General features: G+C 41.2%; 1 protein-coding gene across 1 annotated transcript in view; it reads left to right on the forward strand.

The window, feature by feature from the left end:
• Positions 1-26904, forward strand: part of npffr2a (neuropeptide FF receptor 2a) — a 38468-nt gene extending 11564 nt beyond the window's left edge. Inside the window, exons 3-4 of the mRNA XM_086206879.1 lie at positions 10530-10629; positions 14982-26904. Coding sequence (XP_086063005.1) covers positions 10530-10629; positions 14982-15834 — 953 coding nt within the window. The 3' untranslated portion in view covers positions 15835-26904. The remainder of the gene's footprint in view (positions 1-10529; positions 10630-14981) is intronic.
• The last annotated feature ends 753 nt before the right edge of the window (positions 26905-27657 follow it).

Raw genomic sequence — 27657 nt, forward strand, 5'->3', positions numbered from 1 at the left:
CTGTGCTGATTTGACTTGACAGCTGGCTCTCAATGACACAAATTTCACTTTCAGTGATTCTCAAGGCGAGTGATAGCTGGTTATGTGTTCACATTCCTCATATAAGGGGACTTGACTACAGTGGCTGTGTTGTTTTAACTTGCTTGCCAACGTAGAGGGCAAATCTGTTTTTGTTGGATTTTGACAAAAGGTATTACCGATCCAGGCAGCACGGTGTCACCCCTATTCCCTAACCCTAACCCTAATCCTAACTGCACAAAGAATATTAGATCAGTAAGCAAATAGGACCAGACAGAATACAAAATTGTAGGACAGAGTCCTGCATTGGTGGTTGAAATGGATGTGAACTTAAGAGACACAACCATGTGACGCGGGGGGGGGGGGGGGTACCCTCTAAGTTGGCTGTGGAACCAAACATTGGTCTTTGACTAACAGGCATGATACTCTGTTACCTCATGCAAAAATTGTGAGAAATTTAAGATGAAGCTCTTGAATCAGCCTCATTTTGAGTGCTACTGGCATTGACTAGTAAAAGTTAGAAATTTTTATTCATTTTTTTTTTATTCCTGAAGTCCCTGGTGCTTGCAGATGAGAGCTTGGAGACACAATGAGGCCACGACATGAAAGATTTCTCTAATACAGGTTCAGATTTCATCAATCTATCGCAGAAAATTAGTATTTTTTTATGATGGCAGGGTAATAAAGTATAATCTGGAAAATCAGCCAACATTCTGTCACATTCCAAGTGTAAAAAGGCTATCATTTTTTTTTTTTTTATTAAATTGTAATGTAGATGACCTGGATCTTTGACAAGTAAAAAGGCCATCAGTGACCACTAGAACAACTTTAGTTGGTGAGGATACTGTAAACTATTATCATAATTAGTTGTTCATTGGTTTTTCTTCTGCTAAACCGCTCTTGTGGTTGTATATTCACATGATTTGCAAAGATTTATTCATAAGAATCAGAGCTTTCAAACAATATTGCAGGAGTAGCTCCTTTAAAACAACCTTTGGTCATTTTGTTTGGAGCATCTCAGACATTCCAAGTCAGCTTTGGCTAGGGAGAATATATCCGTTTGACTCAAACGCATTCCAGATTAGAGTTTTCAAGCTTTAAGATAAGATAAAGCCTGTAATTATTCATAAGAATGACTGAATAGTGCAATTCTGTCGGGCACTGAAGTGACTATGATCAATTAAATTGACTTGTACACCGCCAGAAATCAAATTAGATTGTTCATTTTGATTTAATACTTCCATACCACTTACACACATCTTCCTCGTCCCAAGAGCAGATGCTGACAAAATCATCATCACCCACCGCAGCAACATAACTCAGATTTAAAGTGTTTAAATATGCTACTTGAACTGAATAAGAATGAAAGTATATAGTCTTCACAGCAGATTATTTGAAGCAAAATTGAACTCTTTCTGCTCGGGCTTTAAGAAGACGGCAGTGCCGAGACTCGATTCACACATGAGCTGGTTATTGTGTGGGAAAAAAAACCTCATATTAAAATCATTAATGGGAACTTCACAACAAGGCTCGCGAGGTACCATCAAAGAAAGGCTTGCTGTTTGAGAAGGGGCCATTTACATGGGAACACTTTTACTTGCACGAAAAGCTCACGTGAAACAACATGAACCATTTGCTGTGAAAACAGTCCCTTATTTTGACACACCAATTTCACAGAGGCATGTGGTGCAAAGTGTGCTGGGGAAATCCCAAACTCGCAGATTAGAGGAGCACCATTTATATTGGGATAAAAGCCAATCTTCCAGATTTTGAAAGGCAGGAGAAGAGTCAACATTACATAACGTAGATATTGGATGAGTAATCCAGTCGCCCTCTTGACAGATGGCAGGATAAAATGAATGATGAAGAAGTACTGTTTTGTGATATATTTTTTTTTGTCCTCTCAAGGAAATACATGGATGTCACCCTTTCTAAGAGGATTCGAGTGTGTATCACTCTGGATCAGAGCACTGACAGAAAACGCGTGAAAAATTGAATGTATAGCTAAATTTCTAGCTATGTTCTTAATGTAAAAGTAATGGATGAGAAGAAAACTGGAGCAGGAACTCAAGTATACTGTGTCTTTCAACAGAGTTTACCTAACCTTACTCTATTTGGGTGTTAATGAAACATCATGCTTGTGGTGTAAAGGATGAGTTAAAGTTACACTTTGAGTGGACAACTGGAGCTGCAGACCGACTGACAGCAGGAACATTCTGAATTCATTGGATCTTGGGAACATTTTCCTAAATTTTATCTTTCAACTTGGTCTTAGTGTGCAGGGCAAAATTTACTTCAAAATCAAATCAAATCAAAAACTGCTACCAGCTTGATTGGCTGGCCTGTTTAGCTGTCCATCAACAGCTGAAACCAGAATGCACCTGATTGGGCAGATCAGTTGTCTGTCAAAAGGCTGAGACCGAGAAGCCTAAAGTGGTAATTTATTGTCATTGTAGGTTGTGAGCTAGGATAAAATGCGATGTAATGGTTGCTGATCTATTTAGTGACATACTTTACTGATTTATCATATTTTGTAGCACTGCTAGAAACGCCTCTGCAGTTACTGACCAAAAACTAGTGCATGTAACTATTGATCAGTGCTTAGGTTGCTCTGTCTTGGTTATGTTATTGGAAGAGATTTGAATGTACAGTGTGTAAACAAAATAAATAATCTCACAAAAAGTAGAACATAAAATAATCTGCCACGAGGTGGCACGGTTGTGCAGTGGTCAGCACTGTCGCCTCACAGCAAGAAGGTTCCAGGTTCAAGTCCCGGCTCGGGCATGGGATCTTTCTGTGTGGAGTCTGCATGTTCTCCCTGTGCCTGCTTGTGCCTGCGTGGGTTCTCTCCAGGTACTCTGGGTTCCTCCCACAGTCCAAAGACATGCAATTGGGGACGAGGCTGATTGATACTCTAAATTGACCGTAGGTGTGAATGTGAGTGTGAATGGTTGTCTGTCTCTGTGTGTTGGCCCTGTGATGGACTGGCGACCTGTCCAGGGTGAACCCTGCCTCTCGCTCGAAAGCCGCTGGGATAGACTCCAGCCTCCAAGCAACCCTTATCAGGATAAGCGGAAGAAAATGGATGGATGGATGGAACTTGGTCTTAAGAAATGTAAAACCTCTTAATTACAGTAAATACACTCAATTCTTTCACATACAGAAAGTCTTTTTATTGCCATCTCCATTGCCTTTGAGCAGAGCTGCATGTGAGAGATGTTCACATTGTAACATAATACAGAGGACAAACAGGTCAGGACTCTCACCCTTCATCCCTGCATGGCCATAACTGTCAGATGACAGCGTAAACTTTAAGTCAAAGCTAGTTGTTAATTTATTGATCCAAACAGTTGAAACAGGCAAAAAGAAATGGGCCTAAACCATCACCTTCAGTGTTTGAGTGGAGAGCAGGAAGAGAGCAGTTTCTAACCATAGATGAGCCATGCACAGAAAGAAATCAAGCAACATCGTTACTGCTTCCATTAGAACTAAACCAATAAAGTTACATGCATGATGTTCTGCAGGATCCAGCGTCTACACTGTGGTCAAGATTGCCTCCAAATGTTCCTCGTAATATTCCCTAACTTTAGACCAACAAACATCCATTCATTTTTGACATGCTAGATGAAGGGTAATAAGATCAACAAGTTTCTTTTTTTAAATCAGACTGAAACATGCTACTACCTAAGATTACCATGTAAATTATAGTGTATGGACATGAAATAATGGAATTATTTAACGTATGCGTTTTTGTTTTATTCCGTTTTTGTTTGTTTGTTTTTGTCATTGTTATATTTGGTTTGTTTTCAGCTCAGCTAGAAGCTCAGCAATTTTTTTTCTCATTATTATTATCAAATTATTGTGTTTTATTAAATGCAAACAAAACAAAACTGTGATATCGACATTATGTATTGGTCATCGGTCAACCTGCAGTCTGCAAGTGGGCATCAGCCATTGAAAAACCAATATCAGTCAACCACTACTCAGCAGTTCTTGTGTTTTGGGTGATGCCGTTTAATGTCTGCGTCAACCTCTGTGTCTCAATGAGCCACTTGTGAGCAACAATAGTTTTTTTAAGATACAACTGATTTGAAATGCAAGTAGTCTTAAATATAAGCAAGTGTTAATCACACACTTCATTTCAGAAATCTCATGAACTTAGAGATGAGGAAACCAGATGTTTGACAATGCTCACTTACTTCTAGGTGTAGGTATTCATTGCTACACCACTCTGTTGCAGTTTACTGGAATTCGACGGATGGGAAAATCCCATTTTTTCTACAGCTGATTAACCAATCAATTGGAGTAGAACACATACTGTAAATGCCAATGATTAAAAAAACTTACAGAAAGTGCCAGATATGTAACGGTCAGAGCGGCACTGAAATCCTTAAATCAGAACTGAGGGGGAGTAAAAGACACAAGGAGTTGATGTTGTTTTTTTTAAAGAAATGGTCAAGTTGAGTTAGGTTGTAGCTTTTAAAAGGTTTAGATTTTGAAAATGGGTCAAAAGACTTGCTGGTGTTGCAGAGATAAAATCTGAGCTCGCTCAGCTATAACGCGAGCAGCGTGTCGATCAGAGACGCAGCAGATCTCATCACCAGTGCAGCAGCATCCCCAGCAGAAAATGACATGGGGACATCCGAAATGATGAAAATGGTGAAATAAATCCAGCAGAAAGCACCAAAGACAGTCAGTATCATAACTGAGGAGAGTAAGGATTTTAATTAGATGTACAAATTGAGCACATCTAATTTATGCAGTTAATGAGAACGCAATAAAAATTAGTTTCACTGAGCATTAAGGTCAGATTTCCTCATTTTCCTGGGTGCAGCCAGTATGACTCTTGTTTAACATCTGAATGTTCTGTTAAGAATGGACAGCAAGCAGTTGGCTGGCTTTCATCTAAGCCATAATTGAGATGATTAGGTCACATAATGCTTTAATTGAAAATAATGGAGGTTTTGTCATTTGTATCTGCGCTCACCTTTGCAATTTAAGAACCACAATGAGACACATCACAAGCAGGACATGAAAGGAACACGAGCAACTGGCTATTTAGTACTGTTGTGAGGGGACTGCAGATCACACAGTAATTGTTGCAACATACTAAATGTGTAGTACTCACAACACTGCATGCATGTATAGCTACAGCCAAAAAAAAAACTGCAAAATGAGCACCTGTATCTCAATACATGGCAAAAGTATTTTGTGAACATCTTTTGGCAGTTGGCAGTTGTAGCATTTACCAGTCCACAAACAGCCTCAACTTTAGAAACATTTTGTCATGAAACGTTCATATGACATCTTATGAAAAATTATGTGCGACTATCTATGTATAATTCTACAAATGCCCAGCAACAACCCAGCAAGGTATTTGTGCCTGTAGTGTGGGGGTGCCTCACTCCTCAACATCCTGGAGCTAATACTGCACCAAAAATGTATATTTTGACTTCAAGTACTAACTTCTGGTAAGCAAAAAAAAAAAAAAAAATCCTCCCCCACACTGTAACACTTGCAGCAGAGGTGGATTAGAATAGTATTTCAATCTCACAACCTTCATCAGACTTCATGAGCAAAATCCTCTTCTTCTGCAAGTGTGACAATTTGTGTGATGTTTTCGCTGTACCTGATGTTCACCCTTTCTCCTCTGAAGCATTTGTCTTCAATTGCCAGTGTGAAAAAGAACTGTTTTGGTCTTTCAAGTACAACAAATAGGTATCTTGAGCTCACAGAGTTGTTTTTCATTGCTGTGTCTTGTGGCTTTAACCCCTTGGCTGTGGTAGTCATAGCAATGACTTGCATTGTGATCACAAAACGAAGTCATGCTATTTAAGATCTTGGCCATAGAATTACTCCAGCATTGTTTTGTTCTGTGTAAATCCGTAATGCAGGGTCATTTTTGAGAGGGTAGTGCTCAGTCACTTAGTCTGTCTTAATCTTTGATTCAATGTCAGACAATACTTGAAGTCATTACTGCTCTGTATCCCCAGTCAACTTTTATTATACAGTACAGGATGATAATGAAAGTGAATTACATGTTACGAGAGACTGTGCTGACAACACCGTGCACAGTAATTATTTTCAGCCATAGTATCACACTAGCCCTGTCAGCACCTCTCCTACTTGTCACGATTTGCAAAAACTGGCAGACCCAAAAGCAGACAAACACAATGAAAGTTCAAGGGTGTTTATTTGAACTAAAGCTGAAGATAGGAGGTGGCGGTGTAGACCAGGGGTGGACACGAGCAGGCGGGCAGGCAAGGCAGTTGGTGGTGCAGTCGGGGAATTGGTGCAACGATCTGGCATCGCAGGCAGGGCAGATCAAACACTTATAGGCTTCCAGTGACGAGCTGATGGCAGGCAGGTTTGGACGATGAGGGAACTGGAACCAGGTGCGCCTGCTGGCAGCCGGATCCAAGCCACTGCCCAAAAACACACGCCCACTAACAAAACACAGACACTGACAGGGACTGTGACAGTGCCCCCCCCTCAATGAACGCCTCCAGGCGTTCACCCAGGCGTGGCACCCAGGCTTGTTTGGGTGGCGCCGGCGAAAATCCGAGATCAGGGAAGGGTCCAGGATGAAGCGGCGTGGCACCCAGCAGTGCTCCTCAGGACCATACCCCACTCAGTCCACCAGGTACTGCAGACCCCTTCCTCGATGGCACACATCTAGCAGCCGCCGGACCGTGTAGGCTGGGTGGTCGTCAATGACCCGGGGGGGTGGGGGGGGGGGCGTATCAGGAGGACAAAGCGGGCTGGTCGAGATGGGCTTCAACTGGGAGACGTGGAAGGTGGGATGGACCCTCCAGCGAGGGGGCAATCTAAGCTTAACCACAGCTGGATTGATTATTGAAACGATTTCAAAAGGACCAACATACCGGGGCGAGAGCTTCTTGGACTCCACCTTCAAGGGAAGGTCCCTGGAGGAAAGCCACACTTGCTGACCTGGCTGGTACACAGGGGCTGGAGTACGGCGGCGATCAGCGTAGCGTCTATTCCGGTCCACAGAGCTGAGCAAGGCTGCACGAGCATCCTTCCAAACCTTGCGACAGTGCCGTAGATGCGCCTGGACTGAAGGAACAGCGATAGTCACTTCCTCAGAAGGGAACAGCGGAGGTTGGTACCCACAGGACCCCTCGAATGGAGACACCCCCGTGGCCGCGCAGGACAGGGAGTTGTGGGCATACTCGACCCACACAAGGTGGGTGCTCCAGGAGGAGTTCTTGGCTGCGACACATCGGAGAGCGGCTTCCAGGTCCTGGTTTGTTCGTTCTGTCTGTCCATTGGACTGAGGGTGAAATCCTGATGTTAAGCTTACGGAGGCCCCAAGGGCCCGACAGAAAGCCCTCTAAACCTTTGAGATGAACTGGGGTCCTCTATCGGAAACGATGTCCAGGGGAATTCCATGAAGACGGACCACATGGTGTACGAGGAGGTCAGCAGTTTCCAGGGCTGTGGGGAGCTGGGGGAGAGCCACAAAATGTACAGACTTAGAGAATCTGTCCACAATAGTCAGGACAACAGAATTACCTTGAGAAGGAGGGAGACCAGTGACAAAGTCTAAAGCAATATGGGACTAGGGGCAACTGGGTACTGGCAACGGATGGAGTAGACCAGCAGGCGGCCGATTGGAGGACTTCCCACGGGCACACACAGCACAGGCGGACACAAAGGCACGGGTGTCAGTGTCCATGGTAGGCCACCAAAAGTGACACTTGAGGAGGGACAGGGTGCGGCCAACTCCCGGGTGGCAGGCAAACCGCAAAGTGTGTGCCCAGAGAAGAACCTGAGAACGGATAAAGTCAGGCACAAAGAGACGGTTGTCAGGGCCATTGCCTGGGTCCGGCTGATCTCGCTGAGCCCCTTGAACCAGCGACTCAATCTCCCATGTCACTGCAGCCACCACACAGGACGGCGGAAGGATGGACTCGGGACAGGTGACACCCTCTGAGGTGAACTGGCGTTCACTATGGTCTATCCATATGGTGAATGGATGTTCTGCTCCTTCGAGCCAGTGCCTCCATTCTTCCAGGGCACATTTGACAGCAAGCAACTCTCGATTCCCCACATCATAATTGCGCTCAGCAGGCTCAAGACGGCGGGAGAAGAATGCACAAGGATGGAGTTTCTGGTCTTCGGCAGATCTCTGGGAAAGGGCCGCTCCCACTCCGGACTCCGAGGCATCTACTTCTACGATGAACTGGCGTGAGGGATCAGGGTGAATGAGGATAGGAGCAGTAGTGAAACGCCTCTTTAGTTCCTTGAAGGTGGCATCAGCGTCATTGGTCCAAGTGAATGGAATGGCCGGAGAGGTGAGTCTGGTGAGGGGTTGAGCCACTAGACTATAGTTCCTGATGAACCGTCTATAGAAATTGGCAAACCCCAAGAAACTCTGGAGACGCTTGACCGAGGTTGGTTGGGGCCAGTCCACCACTGCCCGCACCTTTTCGGGATCTGCCTTCACCTGGCCACTCTCGACAATGAATCCCAGGAATCTTGTTGACTGAACATGGAACTCACATTTCTCCGCCTTTACATAGAGCCTGTTCTCAAGAAGACGTTGGAGTACTTGTTTTACATGACCAACATGCTCTTCCAGGGTCCTGGAGAAGATCGGGATATCATCAAGATAAACAAAAACAGATTGGTTAAGCAGGTCTCGGAGGACATCATTCACAAATGCTTGGAAAACTGCTGGGACATTAGTTAATCCGAAGGGCATGACTAGGTACTCCAAGTGACCAAGGGGTGTTTTAAAAGCCGTCTTCCATTCATCCCCAGCTTGGATTCTAACCAAATGGTAAGCACTACGGAGGTCCAATTTGGAGAATATAGTGGCTCCTTGCAGGGGCTCAAAAGCAGAGGCTAGTAATGGAAGAGGGTATTTGTTTTGGATGGTGATATTATTGAGTCCACGATAATCAATACAAGGACGTAAGGAACCATCCTTCTTACCCACGAAGAAGAATCCTGCGCCCACTGGGGAAGATGAGGGTCGAATGATGCCTGTAGACAAAGAGTCGTGGATGTAACTCTCCATAGCCTCTCGTTCAGGTCGAGACAGGTTATATAGCCGGCTGGATGGTAGGGGAGCCCCAGACAGCAGGTCAATGGCACAGTCATAAGGACGGTGAGGAGGGAGTGACAAGGCCAGTTGTTTGCTGAAGACCTCTCCCACGTCATGGTAAACAGCAGGGACCTTGGATAGATCTGGGAGTTCAGAGATGACAGGTGAAACTGTGTCCTCAGCAGGGGAGCGAGCAGACCGCAGGCAGGTGGAATGGCAGTAAGAGCTCCAGCTCACTACTTTGGCTGCAGCCCAGTCAATGTGAGGATTGTGGAGCCTCAGCCAGGGCTGACCAAGGACTATAGGAGCATGTGGGGAGGCGATTATGTGGAACTGAATCTGTTCGTGATGATTGCCGGGGACCAGGAGATGAACAGGTTCAGAGCGGTGAGTAACTCGAGCGAGGAATCGACCAGTTAGGGCATTGGCTTGCAGAGGTGAGTGAAGAGGCTCGATGGCGATGCCCATCTGAGAAGTGACTCCTGCATCCAGGAAGTTTTCATCCGCCCCTGAATCCACCAGAGCTAACAGTGTCCGGGACTGGGATTGCCAACGAAGGGCAGTAGAGAACTGCATGCGGCACAAGGACTTGGGGGAGGATACTGCCTGACTCACCAGAACCCCCACTGTTACTGGTGAGCCTGCCCCGCCTGCTGTCCTCGGATGGGCTGGTCGTAGACGCGTTTCAGTTCTGTGGCTAGCACAGAAAAGGACTGGGCTGCAGCAGCACCTTGCTCACGAAGGGCATTGAAATACTTCAACGGAGGACCCTGAAGTAGGTTAGCTACGTAAGCGATCTTGGCTGCCTCTCGGCCAAAACGAGATGGCTGAGCGTCGAAAGAAAGCTGAACCTGTGCTAAAAACTCACAACAGGTGTTGGAATCTCCGGAATATTTAGCAGGTGGGGGGATATTAGGCTCAGTAGCAGGAAGATGGGGAGGTAGCACAGCGGGCGCTTCAGATGGCTGTGCTGGAGGTTGACCGCGAAGGGCACCAAGCTGTTCATTGACTAATGTCTTTGATTCGAGAAGTTTCCGAAGCGTCATCTCATGGCTCCCCAGTAGCTGTCCTTGATTAGTAAGGGCCGCCTTCATCCTATCAACGTCTGCTGGGTCCATTCTGGCCGGAGCCAAGCCACCGCCCAAAAACACATGCCCACTCACAAAACACAGACACTGACAGGGACTGTGACACTACTAGTCACCAGGAGCTCTAATTAAGCTCTGCCCCGACCATCAAGGCACCAAAAATGGTATCATGATGGATCGCTTCCCCTGCGCTGTCATGAGGATGTTGATGGAAACTACATAAAGTAGAATAAATTGTATGAAGCATGTGTCGGTTGTTTAAATCAAGCATGCTGTAGATGGCAATACCAAGCTGTTCTCTCTGAATTTTCTTTGGGTATGTCAGCTGAAATCCTTTCTTCTGTCAACAGGGTGGCCTTTTGGAAGCCTTGTCTGCAAAATGAGTGGCATGGTTCAAGGGATCTCCGTGTCAGCATCCGTCTTCACTCTGGTCGCTATTGCTGTTGACAGGTACACACATATCAGTACTGCAATATATCTAAGAATAATGCATTTCATTTTTTACCTCACTTCTCATGCACTATTACAAATGGGAAAACCTGAAGTTGTCTAAATATATATGAAAAATATATATGAAAAATATAGAAATGCACACAATACTGCCTTATTTGGGGGTTTTCAACCTAATTTGATGTAACTTCAATTAATCACATATGGAAGAATGTAATTTGACCATCTGTGTACACATTTATGAAAAATTAACATATTGTCATACATACAGAATCAGAAGAATCTGGGTAAGAATACTATGCATAGTCTTTAAACGGGCCATTAAAATCAGTTTATGTGTCAAACAGGCAGTTTAGACCATTTTTAGTGAGACTAAAGCCTAAATCTAATCTCATCCCTGTAAAATAGAGGAACATTTTTACTTTTCTTACAATATCAGAATAATTTTTCTCTATGCCAAAGAGTACCAGAGATATACTCTACTACATGTTGAATATCACCTTCGTTATGGAAGTCAATCAGAGTCAGAGTCAATTAGAGAAAGTTGTCATGATAAATACTAACTCGGGTGACAGACCAGCTGTTTCTGTCTATCATCATCATCATCATCATCATCATTTTCGTGAATATTCCCATCATGCAACAGGATGCAACATGTCTTATAATAGCTGGAAATGAGCAATTACAACATTTTTAATGACATTCAGTGTGTCATTTTGCACTGAAAGGTCATTGAAAGAAGAAAATGGATATCAGTTTTGCTCCGTTAAACACTGTAACATTTTCAGCTGTGTTTCATTGAGTTATAGTTTAACCTCAACTACGATCATTACCTAAGCCTGGATCCAACCAGACCATAGCCATAGTGATTTCTAAACAATAATTTTTTTTTTTTAAAGAATTGCATATTCCACTGGGAAGGGGGGGTTAGTAATTTAGGAAATACTCCACTGGCTAATATTCTATGGTAAGAACAAACAACCTGTCAGGTCACGTTGGTAGAGAACTTGTTTGGAGGCAACAGATCACGCCTGGCTTTTGGTGATGATGTTATTAGTGACTTTCAGGGTAGTTTGACAGTTCATGATTGCAATCAGAATCAGAAATAATTTATTGATCCCCAAGAAGAAATTCTTGTTTTGACAAGTTGTGATAATGCAAATTCAGATATTTTTAGAGTGTTCATCATGCACCACCTGCTCAGCTCCCCTGCCCTCCAAAGAAAATGGTTGTTAGCATTTCTGCATCAATTGTTCTGACCCTCTAACACTGCACAAGAGACAATTTTATAAATTAAAAGTCAATGTGCAAAAGTAGATGTCTCATATTGTGTGCACTGTGGTTAAGGTCTGTTTTACTAAGGCACAGAAACAATTAGGGTTCATTAAAGGTTAAATAAGGACATGTATTAAATGTAAGAAACAATCATGTTTTTTTTTTAAATACTGTTTTGATCCACTGCTTCTAACTGGAAATTAACATCCATCTCCTTTTGCAATGAAAGTAAATCATCACTTGCTGTTGGCAACAGTAAACAAACAGCAATCTCCTGCTGCAAATACCATCACAGCTGGTCTCCCCTTACTGCTGGCAACAGGAAATGATTCAGTAGGCACCAAATAACCCATACATTAGTTTGACAGATGTAAAACCAACCGTTTCTATCAGTTGTCATATTGGGTGTCATATTAATTGCACCAATGTTAAAGTGTGTTCCTTTGGAGGCTCTTTGCAGCTTTTACATGACTGTTGGTAATGTAAGGCGAGTTTGTTTATACAGCACAAAAAAACACCATTATTGCTTCACACAGAAAGAACACACACAACATTTACATAATTGGCAGATGCATTTCATGAAAATCAGGGAAACAGCCCTCCCTCAAAATGTTTCTATTACTGTTGTCCAATTCAAATTGCTTCCAAACATGAATGCATGGTGATTAGCTTGGTGATGTGATTATCTCTTCAGCACGGCTGACAAGCTGCGGCCAGTCTGCATTAGCAAAGAGGATAATAGCCTAGTTTACTAATGGCAGCAGAGCGGGCCACGGATGAGACATACATCCCTTTGAGTAACCTGTGGTAGTGAGCGCACTATAGAGATTTTTAGTCGTAGTCTAGGACATGGAATATCTTATAGTGCTAAGTAAAGGACTTCCAATGCTTAGATATCATAAATATGAAATTCCCATATATACACATGAAGACACAAACTTGCTGGACTCACATGAGCAGAATTTTACATTTTTAACATTTTATCTGTCGGCAGTTTTTCACAATCCAGCCCAGTTGCCTCACTGTTTTTCTTTCGGAGCCCTATTAATCCTGTTTACAAGCTGTTGGAGGAATCTGCAGAATCACTCAGCAGGGAAATGCAGTTTGTTGCTGACACAAGAGATCAGCCAGTGGAGGGAACGACAACAGTTCTTCAAGCTGTAAAAATGACAGAGCTGGTATTTTATCATCGTTCATTCCTCAGACACTAGACATGCTGTGATGTCACCATCAAAATCTAAAATCACTGGAGGACGTCTGTGCCTCTGGAGAGGACAGATGGAGTTGTAATTCTTTGACATGTAAAATCCAAAGTCACCTTAAACATCTATGAGACATTTGGTTTAGGGTTAGATTTGAAGAGCTAAGGAGCGTTAAAGGGCTCTCTAATGTCCTGGAGCAAGAACATACTAGCTTACTTATGTGAAACAAAGTGAGTTTAGTGAAACACATAAGTAAATTAAACAATAACTTTACTAAGAAGACATATACATGAAGATGAAAGTTTCTGCTTTTCTTGGCTCTCTTTACAGCAGCAGAAAGAGTCACTAGCTTGCAACTCCAAAAGGGTAGACTTTTTTTGTACTGAGCATGCATGTTATACTAATTTATTTGCGATCAAACAAGATTTTTAAAGCAGCGCATTGCAGTATTTTTGAATGTTTCAGCCATGGCAGCCACAAAAAGACTACTGGCCATCAATGTCCAGTAACATAAACAGGGGCATGACAAGCCAGCAAGCATAATAGCAAACCCAGCATGAAGAGGCTTTTACTGTGGCAGATGATCCATCCATCCATTTTCTTCCGCTTATTCCTGTTAAGGGTCACAGGGGGCAGGGTTCACCCTGGACAGGTCGCCAGTCCATCACAGGACCAACATATAGACAGACAACCATTCACAATCACTGTCAGTTTAGAGTATCAATAATCAGCCTCGTCCCCTCTTGATGTCTTTGGACTGTGTGAGGAAGCTGGAGTACCAGAGAGAACCCAATCAGGCACAGGGAGAACATGGAGACTCCACACAGAAAGATTCCATGCCCGAGCCGGGAATCGGGCCCGGAACCTTCTTGCTGTGAGGCGACAGTGCTAACCACTGCACCACCGTGCCACCTCGTGGCAGATGATTTTATGTTCTACTTTTTGTGAGATTATTTATTTCGTTTACACACTGTACATTCAAATCTCTTCCAATAACATAACCAAGACAAAGCAACCTAAGCACTGATCAATAGTTACATGCACTAGTTTTTGGTCAGTAACTGTAGAGGCGTTTCTAGCAGTGCTACAAAATATGATAAATCAGTAAAGTATGTCACTAAATAGATCAGCAACCATTACATCGCGTTTTATCCTAGCTCACTACCTACAATGACAATAAATTACCTCTTTAGTCTTCTCGGTCTCAGTCTTTTGACGGACAAATGATCTGCCCAATCAGGTGCATTCTGGTTTCAGCTGTTGATGGACAGCTAAACAGGCCAGCCAATCAAGCTGGTAGCAGTTTTTGATTGGGTGGAAGTAAATTTTGCCCTGCATCACTTAAGTATTAGGGATTTTGATGCTTCCTTTTTTAAACATCATAGTTTACTGATTACCATCAAGACATCATGACAAATTCAGGGATTATAACAAAAAGTATATGTAAATCTGAGAGCCTACCCCTCCTTTAAACCAGCTGATACAATAAAAATAATGATGACAATAAACATTCATTTTCATGTAAACTTTTTTTCCAGAAATCAATGCGGTTCACGGTCAGCTACTCATGAACTGTTTTTAAAGGGAAAAATAGAATGGGGTGCCTTCGAGGGCTGCCAAGACAACCTTAGTGCAGTTCTGATTGGTCGTTGAGTACCTCGTATTAAAGGATTCAATACAAGAATCCATCACAATAAAAGTCATAAGGGAGGCTGAGTTACTAATGACCCCTTCACATTATATATACAGTATATGTATATATAGAGGTCTTACGTATTGTCGTTAGAAGGTCCCTTAATGAAAACTATAATCGGATTAAAGTGTGTTATATGCATTTCCCTCATTCATTGTATTTGTTTTTTAATCCTCCTGCAGATTCAGATGCATTGTCTACCCATTCAAGCAAAAGCTGACCATTTCCACAGCCACTTTGATAATAGTCATTATCTGGGTCCTGGCCATATCCATCATGTGTCCATCTGGTGTGATGCTACAAGTGACCAAGGAGCAAACCATCAGGGTGTTACTGGGTTACGACAACAAAACCAGTCCTTTTTACTGGTGCAGAGAAAACTGGCCAAACCAGGAGATGCGAAAAATATACACCACTGTTTTGTTTGCAAATATCTACCTTGCTCCTCTTTCCCTTATTGTGATCATGTATGCCCGGATTGGCATTACACTTTTTAAAACATCCGTTCCAACAGGAGGAAAGCCTGGCCATGACAACCGCCATACTGTGTCAAAGAAGAAGCAAAGAGTGATCAAAATGCTTCTGATAGTTGCTTTGCTTTTCATCCTCTCTTGGCTGCCTTTATGGACCCTCATGATGTTGAGCGACTATGCCAGACTGACTGAGCAACAGTACAGGATCATCAACATTTATATTTACCCCTTCGCCCACTGGCTCGCCTTCTTCAACAGCAGCGTCAACCCAATCATCTATGGTTTCTTCAATGAGAACTTCCGTGGGGGATTCCAGGCGGTGTTCAAGTTCAGTCTTTGCACAGCTGATGGGCAGCGGAGGAAAACCTATTCTCACAGGCTGCAGCCAAACTCTGTCCTCCCTGCGAATAATGCACAGACCTCCCTGGAGCCTATTTCTCTCAACAGCCTGGACAGGAACAGTTCCAGGCGACTCAACCATGTCACTGAACACGACTTGATCATGGAAGACCTGGAAAAAGGATCTTGCAGCAGTGGGGGTGTTACTGCCGTGTCGATTTGAGTTGACACATTCCTCAAGTTGATTTGCGGATTTTAGTATCACTAGAACCAATGTCCTTCACTGAGTGCCAATAACAACAGGTGAAAAGAGGCCAACATATATACAGGCCTTTTTACTTTAATTGACCATAGATATAAAGTAATATACTACCTCAGTGTGTCTGCCCCCCTGAAATTAGAATAACAAATGAAAATTTGCAATATTCATATTTAAGGCCCACAATGTCTGTTGCACACATTGTGCCCCCCCCCTTTTATGGGAAATATGCTTATTTGCCATCCAACCCAAAGCCAAAAAAGATGGATACCCTTCTCTCCAAGTTAGCAAGTTAGCATCTTCCATCTTTCCTGCTTTGATCCCAAAACCTGTGGTACCCCCTCCTGTGTATTCTACGTCAAACAGATCAGGTTAAGGATCTTGGTTTGTCAAGAGTTAAGTCGGCCATGATTAGTCGAAGCAGTCACTCATCTAGTGGCCAAGAAACAGCATCAAATCAGCAGCATCAAATCACTACGGCCAGTCAGGAAACTGGCTATGTATCTGATTCTAAAAGGTTAAATGCAGGCAACAACAGTTTTAGAAAGAAAGAAATGTATTTAGTGACTTTTGACATAGTTATGCGACCAAGCCCATTCACTACCATCCATTTCACGAAGCTAACTAGCCATCACCCAGAGGAGAGAAACTTCTTGTCTGGCTCTGTGGAGGATGGCAAATAAACATATTTCCCCCTGAAATTGGTGTGAATGGAATGAGGATATTCTGTTAATGAAGAAAGGGAACACAACTCTCTTATCCCAGCCAAGAACGGTTGCATTGATCTGGTTATTAATGCAATCAGGCATGTTACCAAGCTGACTAAAGTCTTGTTTTTAATCTGTTTGTATAAATGTATAAATATGCTTTAGACATTTAGGTGACATTTTCAAAGCAGATTTCAGAAGCAAAACACAGATAAAAAATTTTAATTAAATGTTATGTGAAGGCACCATAGCTCTGCAGGTCTGCAGGACTAATGGATATATTGAGAAGTCTAGGTTGCACATTTGTAAAAACACATTGAATTTTTGCTTGCAATTGTAATCAAAGCCTAACGATCAAAGGGCTTCAACATGGAACATGAAATCAGACGTTGGAATAATCATTCAACAGCTTTCACACTGACAGCCGTATTTATATATTTATATTTAGAGAGGGAAGATCTTTTTTCATCAAGGCTTTTCTCCTCTTACATCCTCATCACAACAGCATGGTTTGCAAGGAGTGAATCCTGTTTGAGTATCAGATGTTGAAAGATCTAAATTAACCTGTTAGCTGTGTTTCTACACAGGAACGTTTGATGCCAGTAAATGTTTTAATAACTTAGAAGTATTTTTTTTCCCATGGAAACTTCTGTGATCTCATATGCGTTTGTCAAGGTTCTCTTTCCGTTTATCTTCAGTTTAGTTTTTGCCTTTTTCTTGCATAACTTATTTTGAATTTTGCTGTGGAATTCAGACAGACCATAGACAGCACCTGCAAAAGAGACAACAGTTTAGCTGAATAACAGGCTTTTCTCTGCAGCTTCAATGTCTCATTTGGAGATTCCACTCATGTTAGTATTGAGAAAACTGAAAATTTTAGCCCGTCAGCCCAGGCAAATCATCAGGCATTTCTATTGTATTTTGGTGGTATACATCGTGTATCATCTGAAATACAGGCACCTAACAACCGTATGTGGAAATAAGGTTCAAGGCTTATTTATGCCCCCCTTATGTATAAAAATTAACAGCCCTATCTGAAACTCAGCCCCTTATGCTTCCATGCCCCCCTGACATTGGTTTGGATATTACACAATTCATCCACAAGAGGACAGTTCAGAATATGCACACATTTGGATGAAGAAAATGCAGAAAACCACAAATACAACATGAACTGGTAACAACTGCTGTCTGGCTAGTAGTGTTTTTTTTTCACTATTTTTCATTTTAGCAAAGAAAAATCATTAGCATTCACCAATGGCAGAGAATCATCTTATGCTGCCTGTACTTCTAAAATTTCAATCCACATGTCCCACAAATTTTATAGTTTCATCTCACAATGAAAAATCATTTTTGAAGGAGAAACCAAACTAAACTTATTCACTTATTTCTTCAATTTGAAAGCACAACAGGGCGGTTGTACCCTGATTAGCACACTGACTTTTGTTTTCCACAATTCTACAATTTCATTTGGCAGATGCTTTTGTCCAAAGCAACGTACAACACGAGCAAGGATCTAGACTGGAGGGAAACCTTAGTTATTATGACTAAGTGCTATCCCAGCAGCCTTCAGGCGAGAGGTGGGGTTCACCCTGGACAGGTCACCAGTCCATCACAGGGCCAACACATAGAGACAGACAACCATTCACACTCACAGTCACACCTACAGTCAATTTAGAGTATCAATCAGCCTCGTCCTCTCTTGATGTCTTTGGACTGTGGGAGGAAGCTGGAGTACCAGAGAGAACCCACACAGGAACAGGGAGAACATGCAGACTCCACACAGAAAGATCCGAACCTGGAACCTGGAACCTTCTTGCTGTGCGGCAACAGTGCTAACCAATGCACCACCGTGCCACCGCTCCATATTATATATTATTAGAGGTGGGGTTCACCCTGGACAGGTCACCAGTCCATCACAGGGCCAACACATAGAGACAGACAACCATTCACACTCACAGTCACACCTACAGTCAATTTAGAGTATCAATCAGCCTCGTCCTCTCTTGATGTCTTTGGACTGTGGGAGGAAGCTGGAGTACCAGAGAGAACCCACACAGGAACAGGGAGAACATGCAGACTCCACACAGAAAGATCCGAACCTGGAACCTGGAACCTTCTTGCTGTGCGGCAACAGTGCTAACCAATGCACCACCGTGCCACCGCTCCATATTATATATTATTAGAATATTATTAGTTATTATTACTTGAGTTAGACAGTTTTCTGTTAACAGACATTTAAATTGCTAAAACTGTAAAAAAAAAAAAAAAAAAGACTAAACATGAGAAGAAGAGATGAATTTAAGCAAGCCATCAGATCTGACAACAAAACTGTGGAATGTTTATGGTTGTTATACTAATCTTAAAAAATTCAGTCATGTTGGTGTTACAATATATTAGCGGAACAACAGTAGCACATATCAATGGTATAAATTGATATTGACAGTCCTGAAACCTGGTGAGGGAGATAAAAGACTTAATTTTCATGGTAAAGTATGTCAAACACTTAAATGCTTCAATTGTATTTTTTAAAATCAGCTTTTACTCTGAAATCTGCCTTGCAAACATGTACATCTAACTGTACTGATGCTGGATTAAATGTTATTTATTCATTAATATATCACAAGGCTCTTATGAATGTTCCATGTAAATCTCAAAGTGTTTTGCGGTTGCAGTCAAACTGTAAAATAACTGGGACTGAGGGCCCACGGAGGCCACGATCACATACCGTTGTTGGTGTATTTCTTGGTAAGTCTAATGCTGTTATAAAAAACAAAAAACAAACATCCTGTTTGTCGATGCAAACTGCTCAATAAGAAAATTCCTGTTGGATATATTTGACATATGTTGCCTATACTGTGAAGGGCCTTCTATGATAGGACACCTGCCCTTTTGGAGGTCCCCCAGCTGTCCTCGTAACTTGACAACCCCCTATAAACCCAAAGGAGCACAACTTTATATTGCTAAATATAATTAACATTCTGAGGTTAATGAGGTCAACTATGAAAATCAATTATATGGCCCATAAGGACACTGTTGTGCCATTCCAATAACAGCTTTAGAGAAAGCCCATCCCTTTCACAAGCGTTCAAACCAAGCCTTTAACTCTGCCACACTCAACCTGCAGCTCACATTCCACATGCGGCACTTTAAAGCTGGTTGTGGCTCTTGTAAATCCCACTTAAAAAATAAAAATGTAAAACATCAATTTCTAAATGTCTTTGTTTTATTAGACTAGGACACAAATATTGTGTCTTGCTTTGCAGCGCGTCAGCCATGTCTCCCCTCACATCTTTGCTCACCCAAGCTGCATCTGCAGGCAACACTGCCTCTGCCCTGTCTGTGTGCCCGTCAGGTTTATTTTAATAATTCTCACCGGCATGACATTTTTTCATGTCATATAATGAATTTAATTCATATTTAGTTTCCACATGAATCCTGTGTATCTGAAAGTGGAAGAGGAGAGAGAGAGAAATCTCTCTTCACCTTGCCTGTGTTATCGAAAAAATAAGCACATTTGCAAGGCAGTCTCAACCTACTGCTCTATTTCTTATATATCTCTGTATGTTTGAGAGACAAACTGAAAATGTTGACTCCACAGTGAATGTTGATGATATATCAATATGGCTGAAAAAAGTTTTTGTTTTTTTTTCTCTGTCTATTTTAGCTGCCCAAAAAAAATCTGCAAGCCTCCTGAGCAAAAGTATTGGGCTGCAACAGACACGACTGCTCTTAACTGTTTGAATGGGTGCCAAAAAAGTAGTAGGCCTGCGTGAAACACAAACTAACCAAGGCCTTTTTAGCTAATGATTTGGTTTCCACTGTGTGTCATGCATGTCCAAGCAACGGCTCCACAAGAATGAAAAGAGAAACCGGCAGATAACTATCCTTTCCCGTGGTAATCTTCGGCTGCTCCTGATTGGACACGATCTGATTAGTCAACAGACCAGAGGTCATCATTGTTGAAACATTAAGTAAACCTAATGATTATTTTATTGAAACTTTTAAACACTATTGACAGTTGTGGTTGCAGTGGTAATAATACGTTACAGTTACTTCACTATACTTCAAGTTTTTGATTCATGACGTTGTACTATTATCCTCATACTCAAATGCATACTGCTCTCAGGGAGAAAAGGAACACTTGAAATAAATCCCAAGTGATACACATTTTAAGCTCCTAACTTATGTTGTGACTGGATATGAAGCTGAGCGATAGCAGCATCAGATTGTTATGCTAGGAAATGTTCTTCACTCTTAATTGTGAGGGTACACCATCACAACAACAGGCAAAAAACAAACAAACAAACCCCAAACAACAGCATCCTGTATGTGTTCAAATAAAATTCATCTTTTAATTATTTTGGCCAAAAATAACTCAGTTGCCCTCCAGCAGTGTTGGAATACACATAAATTACTTTTGCCCGTATTGATTTTTAATTTTTTTTTGAAAGGAAAGAAATTGAAACTGTAGCTCTTCATTGCTGGATTATACAAGAGCATGAACACAAACACATACTATGGAAGATGAGACAGGCCATTTTTAATAAAGTCATATCCTGTCATGACAAAAATCAGTTCTGTAATCTCCCTGTTATATTTAGATAAGGTGATTATCTTTTGATAAGTTATCACCATATACACAGTGTATCAGAGATATTAAAATTTTGCGGTCATTGTCCAAAAGGTTGCATTCGTTTAATCTTATAGCTACGTTGTTGGCACCCTCACAGCATTTAGACAATTTATTCCAACTTTTTCTTACTCACGTTTTTGGAGCTTGTGACCACGTGATGGACTGAGATTCCCAGCTATCTGGATATCAGTGGATATCTACTGTTAGAATAAACAGACTATAAAACAGAAGCCATCTCTATTGACTGGCCGGAAGGCGTTTTAATGTTTGGTGATGTGTTCGTGTCACAAGACATTCATTGAGGTTATACATGGGTTACCATACTCTACCTATGAAAATAAAATACTGCACACGAATATTTACTGCAATTACTAATTCCTAGATCTAAAGGGGACCTCTAAAATGGCACTAGAAATTGAGGAGGAGCCTTTACAAAGTATTTATACCCTTGTTCATTGTATTCACTCCGCAACTGTAACTCAACCCCGCAGTGATACTCTTACCTCTTCACAGGCTGTTCGATATTTAACAACTGAACTCCAACCCTCTCTGTAGATATACACCTACATTTTGTGCCGCTTGTGCTACCAGAAGGGCTATTATCAATTAGAACAGAATTCCTACTGTGATTTCCTGGTTGACTGATCCTCCGGAAACATTCATCACACAAAGTTTTAATTAGACAAACTATGCTGAGGGCATTCATGAGTGTTATGTAAGCTACAATTACTGTCTGCCATACAAGGCTTTTTTTTTTTTTTTTGCTTGATCGCCATCAGTAGCTAATTAGCATCCTTTGAAATCCCTTAGGAGTACTTTGGTTTTTAGAATATTAATATATGTCTCATATATTTTTAAACTCAAAATCTGGAACCAAATGGACAAACAACCAGAAATCTCAAGTTTACACAAACTTAAGGGATTGAACCACCATTGTGAATTCCAACATTTATAGTGATACTTCAGCAGCAAATGTATCTTGCTTTTCAAACAAATAGGTATACTGACATCAAAAATATATGTATTTTTTCCTCCTGCATCATTTCTTTGTGACACCAGAATGCAGAAAGAGCCACCCATCCTGCTTGAAAAACATCAATTGAAAAACTCTCAGGTGCACTTTCCAGTACAATCTACATCTTCTTTTTCCAGCTGTGTGTTTCATAATCAACAACAACAACAAAAAACCTTCTAGTTCAGTGCTCGTTAAAGGTAGAGAAGAGCATGACTAGCTGGAGCGGTTGAAACAGCTCGTCCATGCTTGCTCTCACTGTGGCGAACCTGAAGTGTTAAGAGTTTGTCGTTTTTTTTTAATCAAATCATATGTAAATCCACCCATGACTCAATGATCAAGGTTAAGTTGTCACAGCCCCTGCAGCTAAATCATGCTCTTTCACACTTAAAATAAAGATATTCATACATATATTTAACTAATATGCATCATTCTTCCAGAAAAAAATTCCTGCCACTTGTAATACATGGGAATTCCACAAGAATTGCATAAGACATTAGATATTATGTGTGATCCTCTATTTTGGAATGTAGTCAATATATGCTTGTGTGCCTGTGACGTATAAAAACAAAACAAACAAAAAAAATGTTTTCTCCTTCGATGCAGTTAAAGGAGAACTGTGAACAACTTTGTAGAGTAGCTTTGTATCGTCTGCATGTGAATATCTTGTGCAGTAGCATGTGTGGTTCTTATGTCTTCACCTTCTCAAACAATGTATCTAGTTCAATTGTAAATATGTAATTGTTGGGGACAAATATCAATAGTTTTTTAAAAAGGTAAAGAGAGTATTTATAACAAGAAAGTGAGTAAATTGTGTCCTATTTATTTGTGAAGGGCTATTCATCACATTATCTATTACCTCTTCGATTGCCGACACAAAAAACAAGGTTTATGGTACTATTGTCCTCTGGTGTACTTTGCATGTATGAAGGTGACTGAGAATTTACTGACTAGAACGTGTGTAGGATTGCTGTGCCTATTGGGAAAAATGATCTCCCTTAATGAAATAAAATTTCAAACAGATGCTGATCCAAATATCTGCTTCCCAGTAGAATTCGCTCAACATGGGCCCGAGAGTCACATTAGCCTGATATAGGCAATGCACATGAGCTGTAGGAAATTAGAAGAAGAAAAACAAAATCTGATTTCACTTGTGTCCTTCACAGCAAATGTTCTGCCTTACAGTCGTTGCAGATTTAAAATTTAGATTAAAGTCAGCTTAGAATTTATATTGATTAAATAAACATTGGATTTTGAATACTGTGTTAAGAGAGTAAGAGTGATCTTGCCACGGAATGTAATGGAAGCCATGATAACACGGCAGCGTGGCATTTACTACCCGAGGCCAAACATGGCCATATTTTCAAAAATCTCAGAGAACACCAAGGCCACTGGCCAAAGAAGAACGCTGGTTATTTTCATGGGTTTGTGTACTTGTTGAAGTCTCAATGTCTCGTTGTCATTTCACTCATTGGGGTTAACAAGTGATGGAGAGTGAATTTCTAGTTTTGTGCCATTTTAGGCACAGTTGATGTGTGTTGTGTTTTTGTAATAACTGTGGTGTCTAGCTCTTGTGTTCTGAATGTGAGGGATATTTAATATGTAAAAGTTATGAACTATAACTTTAATATTCCTTATTCAATTCGTCAGATGTGAGTTTGTCCATGGAAATATCAGCCGGGGTACAAACACACATCATGCAATGGAGTAACTAAACAGGGAGCAGATATAAAGAGCCTGATCAGATTACTTCTGAATATGCTGCCATCCAGGTCACCGTCAATGTAAAAGTCCAGTTGTTTCAAATCTAACTGAAGTAAGTTCAGCCGACAACGGCAGCACTTGAGAGGAAACAGTAATCTGATTACTCATGAAGTGATTCACCCAGGTTCCTTGTAAGCAGATTAGAATAAAACATCACCAGCCCACCACCTTGCCTCACACTGGCTGAGTCATTTAAGCCAAATCTGCTTTGTCAGCCTAGGGGAGAGACAACTTGGCGATCAAACACTTGATTGCTAGCAGCAATTTTGTGGATGACTAAGACTATACACATTTACATAGTTTGTGCTTTGAGAAATTCTTACGGTTCAGCAGATCAATTTGGTACCTTTGACAAAGCCAGAGATTCTGTTTCCTGTTAAAACTAGTCATGTTGCTTGTACAAAGAATTTTTTGTTCTAATGCCGTGATGATCAGAACGATGTGAAGTGATGAGAGAAGTGTGTGGGTTCTAGTAAACACCGCTTCATCATATGCTTTTCAGAATAACTGTATTTTTGGGTCAATATTTTGTTTCTATGATTTTATGTGAAAGGAAAGATGCAAAGCTATAATTTTTAACCAGAGATATAAAATTGACATTGAGTCTTTGTGAGCCATTTTACACCAGATTTAGTCTTGTGACAGTTTGTAAGTGCCCAAGTACAATCCCACCGTGTAACCTGAACTAACTGTCAAAGAGCAGTTACTACCCATGTACTAACTGGCAAACCATACTTTTGGCACAAGATCATGACCAGCATCATTTTATGAGCTTGCCATTTTCTGATAAAAAAAAAATCATGAAATGGAATGATTTCTGATACTATCCTTTCTTTCTTTTTTCTCTGAGTTCTCCCATGCTTTTTTTCAGTGTAGTTGTGTGAAAAGCTTAATGCACTCTGTGACCAGAACAATGGAGGCCTGTGTTTAATACCTCCTCAAACTACTCTGATGAGAGCGTGTAGGTACTGTGGCAGGCACGAAAAGCCTTCTCTCCTAACCATTGCTCAGGTTTATTTTCATTTACTGGGAAAAGAAAGCATATCATTATCAAAAATAAAGACAAAGCACTTTTGTTCATATTATTCAAGTTGTCATAAACTTCCTTCATGAGTTCACAAGCACATTTCCCCCCATGACAAACTTCAATGTGTCTTCAGAATGGAGAGCGAGCCAATCACATACATTCCTCTTAATGGCAGCTGGCAGCTAAAAAAAACCCCAAAACTGTCTAAAATTGATATTTTGCACTCTCAAGTGCCTCATGCTTTCTAATCCATTTCTTTTTATCCAGTTTTATGCTCAGTATCCCACAAACACTTTGATTTGAGCTAAAAATAAAGAAATTCTAACCCTTACGGTTACCCTTGTTACCATTAACGACTGTATACGAGTGCTATTATAGGTTCTTTATGATTAGCTCAAATCAGTGTGTTTGGATAAAGATGTGGATCACACTGGACAAAAGAGTGTGTACATTGATAGTTTTGCTGTCAGTTGTCAGTCACCATTAGCTTCAAGTTAAATATACGTGGCTAGCTCTTTCTACACCCTTGAATCACAAGGAAGTAATGCAGAAAGGATAAAAACACCTGTGAGCTCAAGATATTATGAGTACTTGAATAGAAAAATACAATTATGAGTGACGTATTGCTTTAGTGACTAAGGACTAGGAGACGAGGAGTAAAAGTAGCCAACCGACTGGTACGCGACAAACAAAATAAGAATCAGATACTTTCACCACTTTCATTCAAAAATGTGCTCAATATAATGTTCCGTTTGTTTGATTTTTGGCCAAGGATGAGTAAATCCAAACATATTTGTGGTTTGGTGATAAGTCGCCACCATACTGGTTATTGGTTTGTGTGCCTTGTTCTAGAAAAAAGAAAATAATACAATGAATATGTGATACTGTGGGAGCATGTAGCTTATCTGTATTTTGTGCTACATAATTTACATGAATGCATCAACCTCATTTCTTTATTGTTAATTAGAGCTCTGGTGTCTCATTTTCAACATATAGAAAGTAAAGAACCCAGTGAATGACGGTGAAAAGCCCAGTGCCTCTCACAGTGCTCTGCCAAAGGCCAGCCCCTGGACTGCAGTCTTGATTATGATAACACATTTATCAGATACACCAAGAGGCAATGAATAAATGGTCCTGTGCAGGGGTCCAAGTGTCTGCTTTCTGGTCACTGAGCTTTTATTTTCTCATAAACACCTTTTGTTTTAATGATATTTAGGAAAAACTGAATCAAGATGTAGTTGTTTTTGTCAAACTGCCGAGCCGATTCCTGTCTTGCTTTTGTATTAAGAGATGGTTCAATTTGCCCAGACTGTGAGAGGGTGTATTTGTGTTGTTGTGAACAGTAACATTTCCAAATAAAGATGTCGGTCTTCACTCTTTAAAAATTGAGTATTAACCTCTTTCTCTCTCTTGGCACGGTGAGTGATTCTCAGAGGACAGAGAAATCCAGTTAACTCAACACATATTAATGATAAGACCATTCCTTTTTTGAATCTTTAATCACTGGTGGGACCTTGTAAGTAAGATAACACTCAAGTTTAAAGTACTTGGACTGTACTCACAACTGGGAAAAACAACCTCAGACATGGTAAAGTACAATAAAATGGCTATTCAAGTTCAACTCTAATTCACACTCAAACTCAGACAGGACCCACTGAGCCCAAGTTTATCTGACATAACAGTAAATATTGCTGAGCACACAGTAAAAAGTTCAGATCTATGTGAATGTTTTTTGTTAAAACTTCTACTACTTTGTAGCTGCAATTTATATTTCCAGTCAGTTGGTTTGTGTCTTTGCAAGCTTGTCGTGGCTTTTTAATAATCTGAGGGGAAGCGCATGTCCATTTTTTCAGACTTTTTTGCATTTGATGAATGAAGGAGAGCTTCCACAATGTCAGCAGTATTCATACACATTAAAAGTAGCCTCTACTTTTGTTTGCCTTTTTATTACTTGTCATCACTTCCATCTGCGTGGATTGCAGTTTGGACATTTTTTTGTCCCAACCTGAGCCACAACTGAACATAATTTGTAAATATCTTGTCAAATCCTCTATGGTCTACATTACTACTACTACTACTACTACTACTACTACTGAAAGTACCCTTCAGGCTCGGGTCAGGGTTTTATTTTAGTATAATTTGCTGCACTGTTGAGTTTGATTAGTGTACATTTACGGCCATGTTACCTAGACACAGTGTTTACTGCAAACTGGTCAAGTTGCTGTTTGCACTGAGCTTTTCCTCATTGGTGCATCACAATTAGGGCCTGATCTTTGACTAAATTTCAATGAAATGTTCACATTTTGTTAATATTTGATATTGTTTTATACTGGGATTTCAATTAATAATAAAACGTGTGATACACTTATGTTGTGCAGTGCTCTATTGAGTTGCCCATCCATCCATTTTCTATACCACTTATCCATTAGGGGTTATGGGGGGGGGGGGGGGGGGGGACCCTATCACTGCTGGCATTGGGCGTGAGGCAGGGTTCACCCTGGACAGGTCACCAGTCCATCACAGGACCAACACATAGAGACAGACAACTATTCACACTCAGTCACACCTACAGTCAATTTAGAGTATCAATCAGCCTCGTCCCCACTTGATGTCTTTGGACTGTGGGAGGAAGCTGGAGTACCAG

The sequence above is a fragment of the Aulostomus chinensis genome, chromosome 6 (genome assembly GCF_037954235.1).
Source record: "Aulostomus chinensis isolate RoL2024-O1b breed Wild chromosome 6, RoL_Achi_v1.0, whole genome shotgun sequence".
Classification (NCBI taxonomy): domain Eukaryota; kingdom Metazoa; phylum Chordata; class Actinopteri; order Syngnathiformes; family Aulostomidae; genus Aulostomus; species Aulostomus chinensis.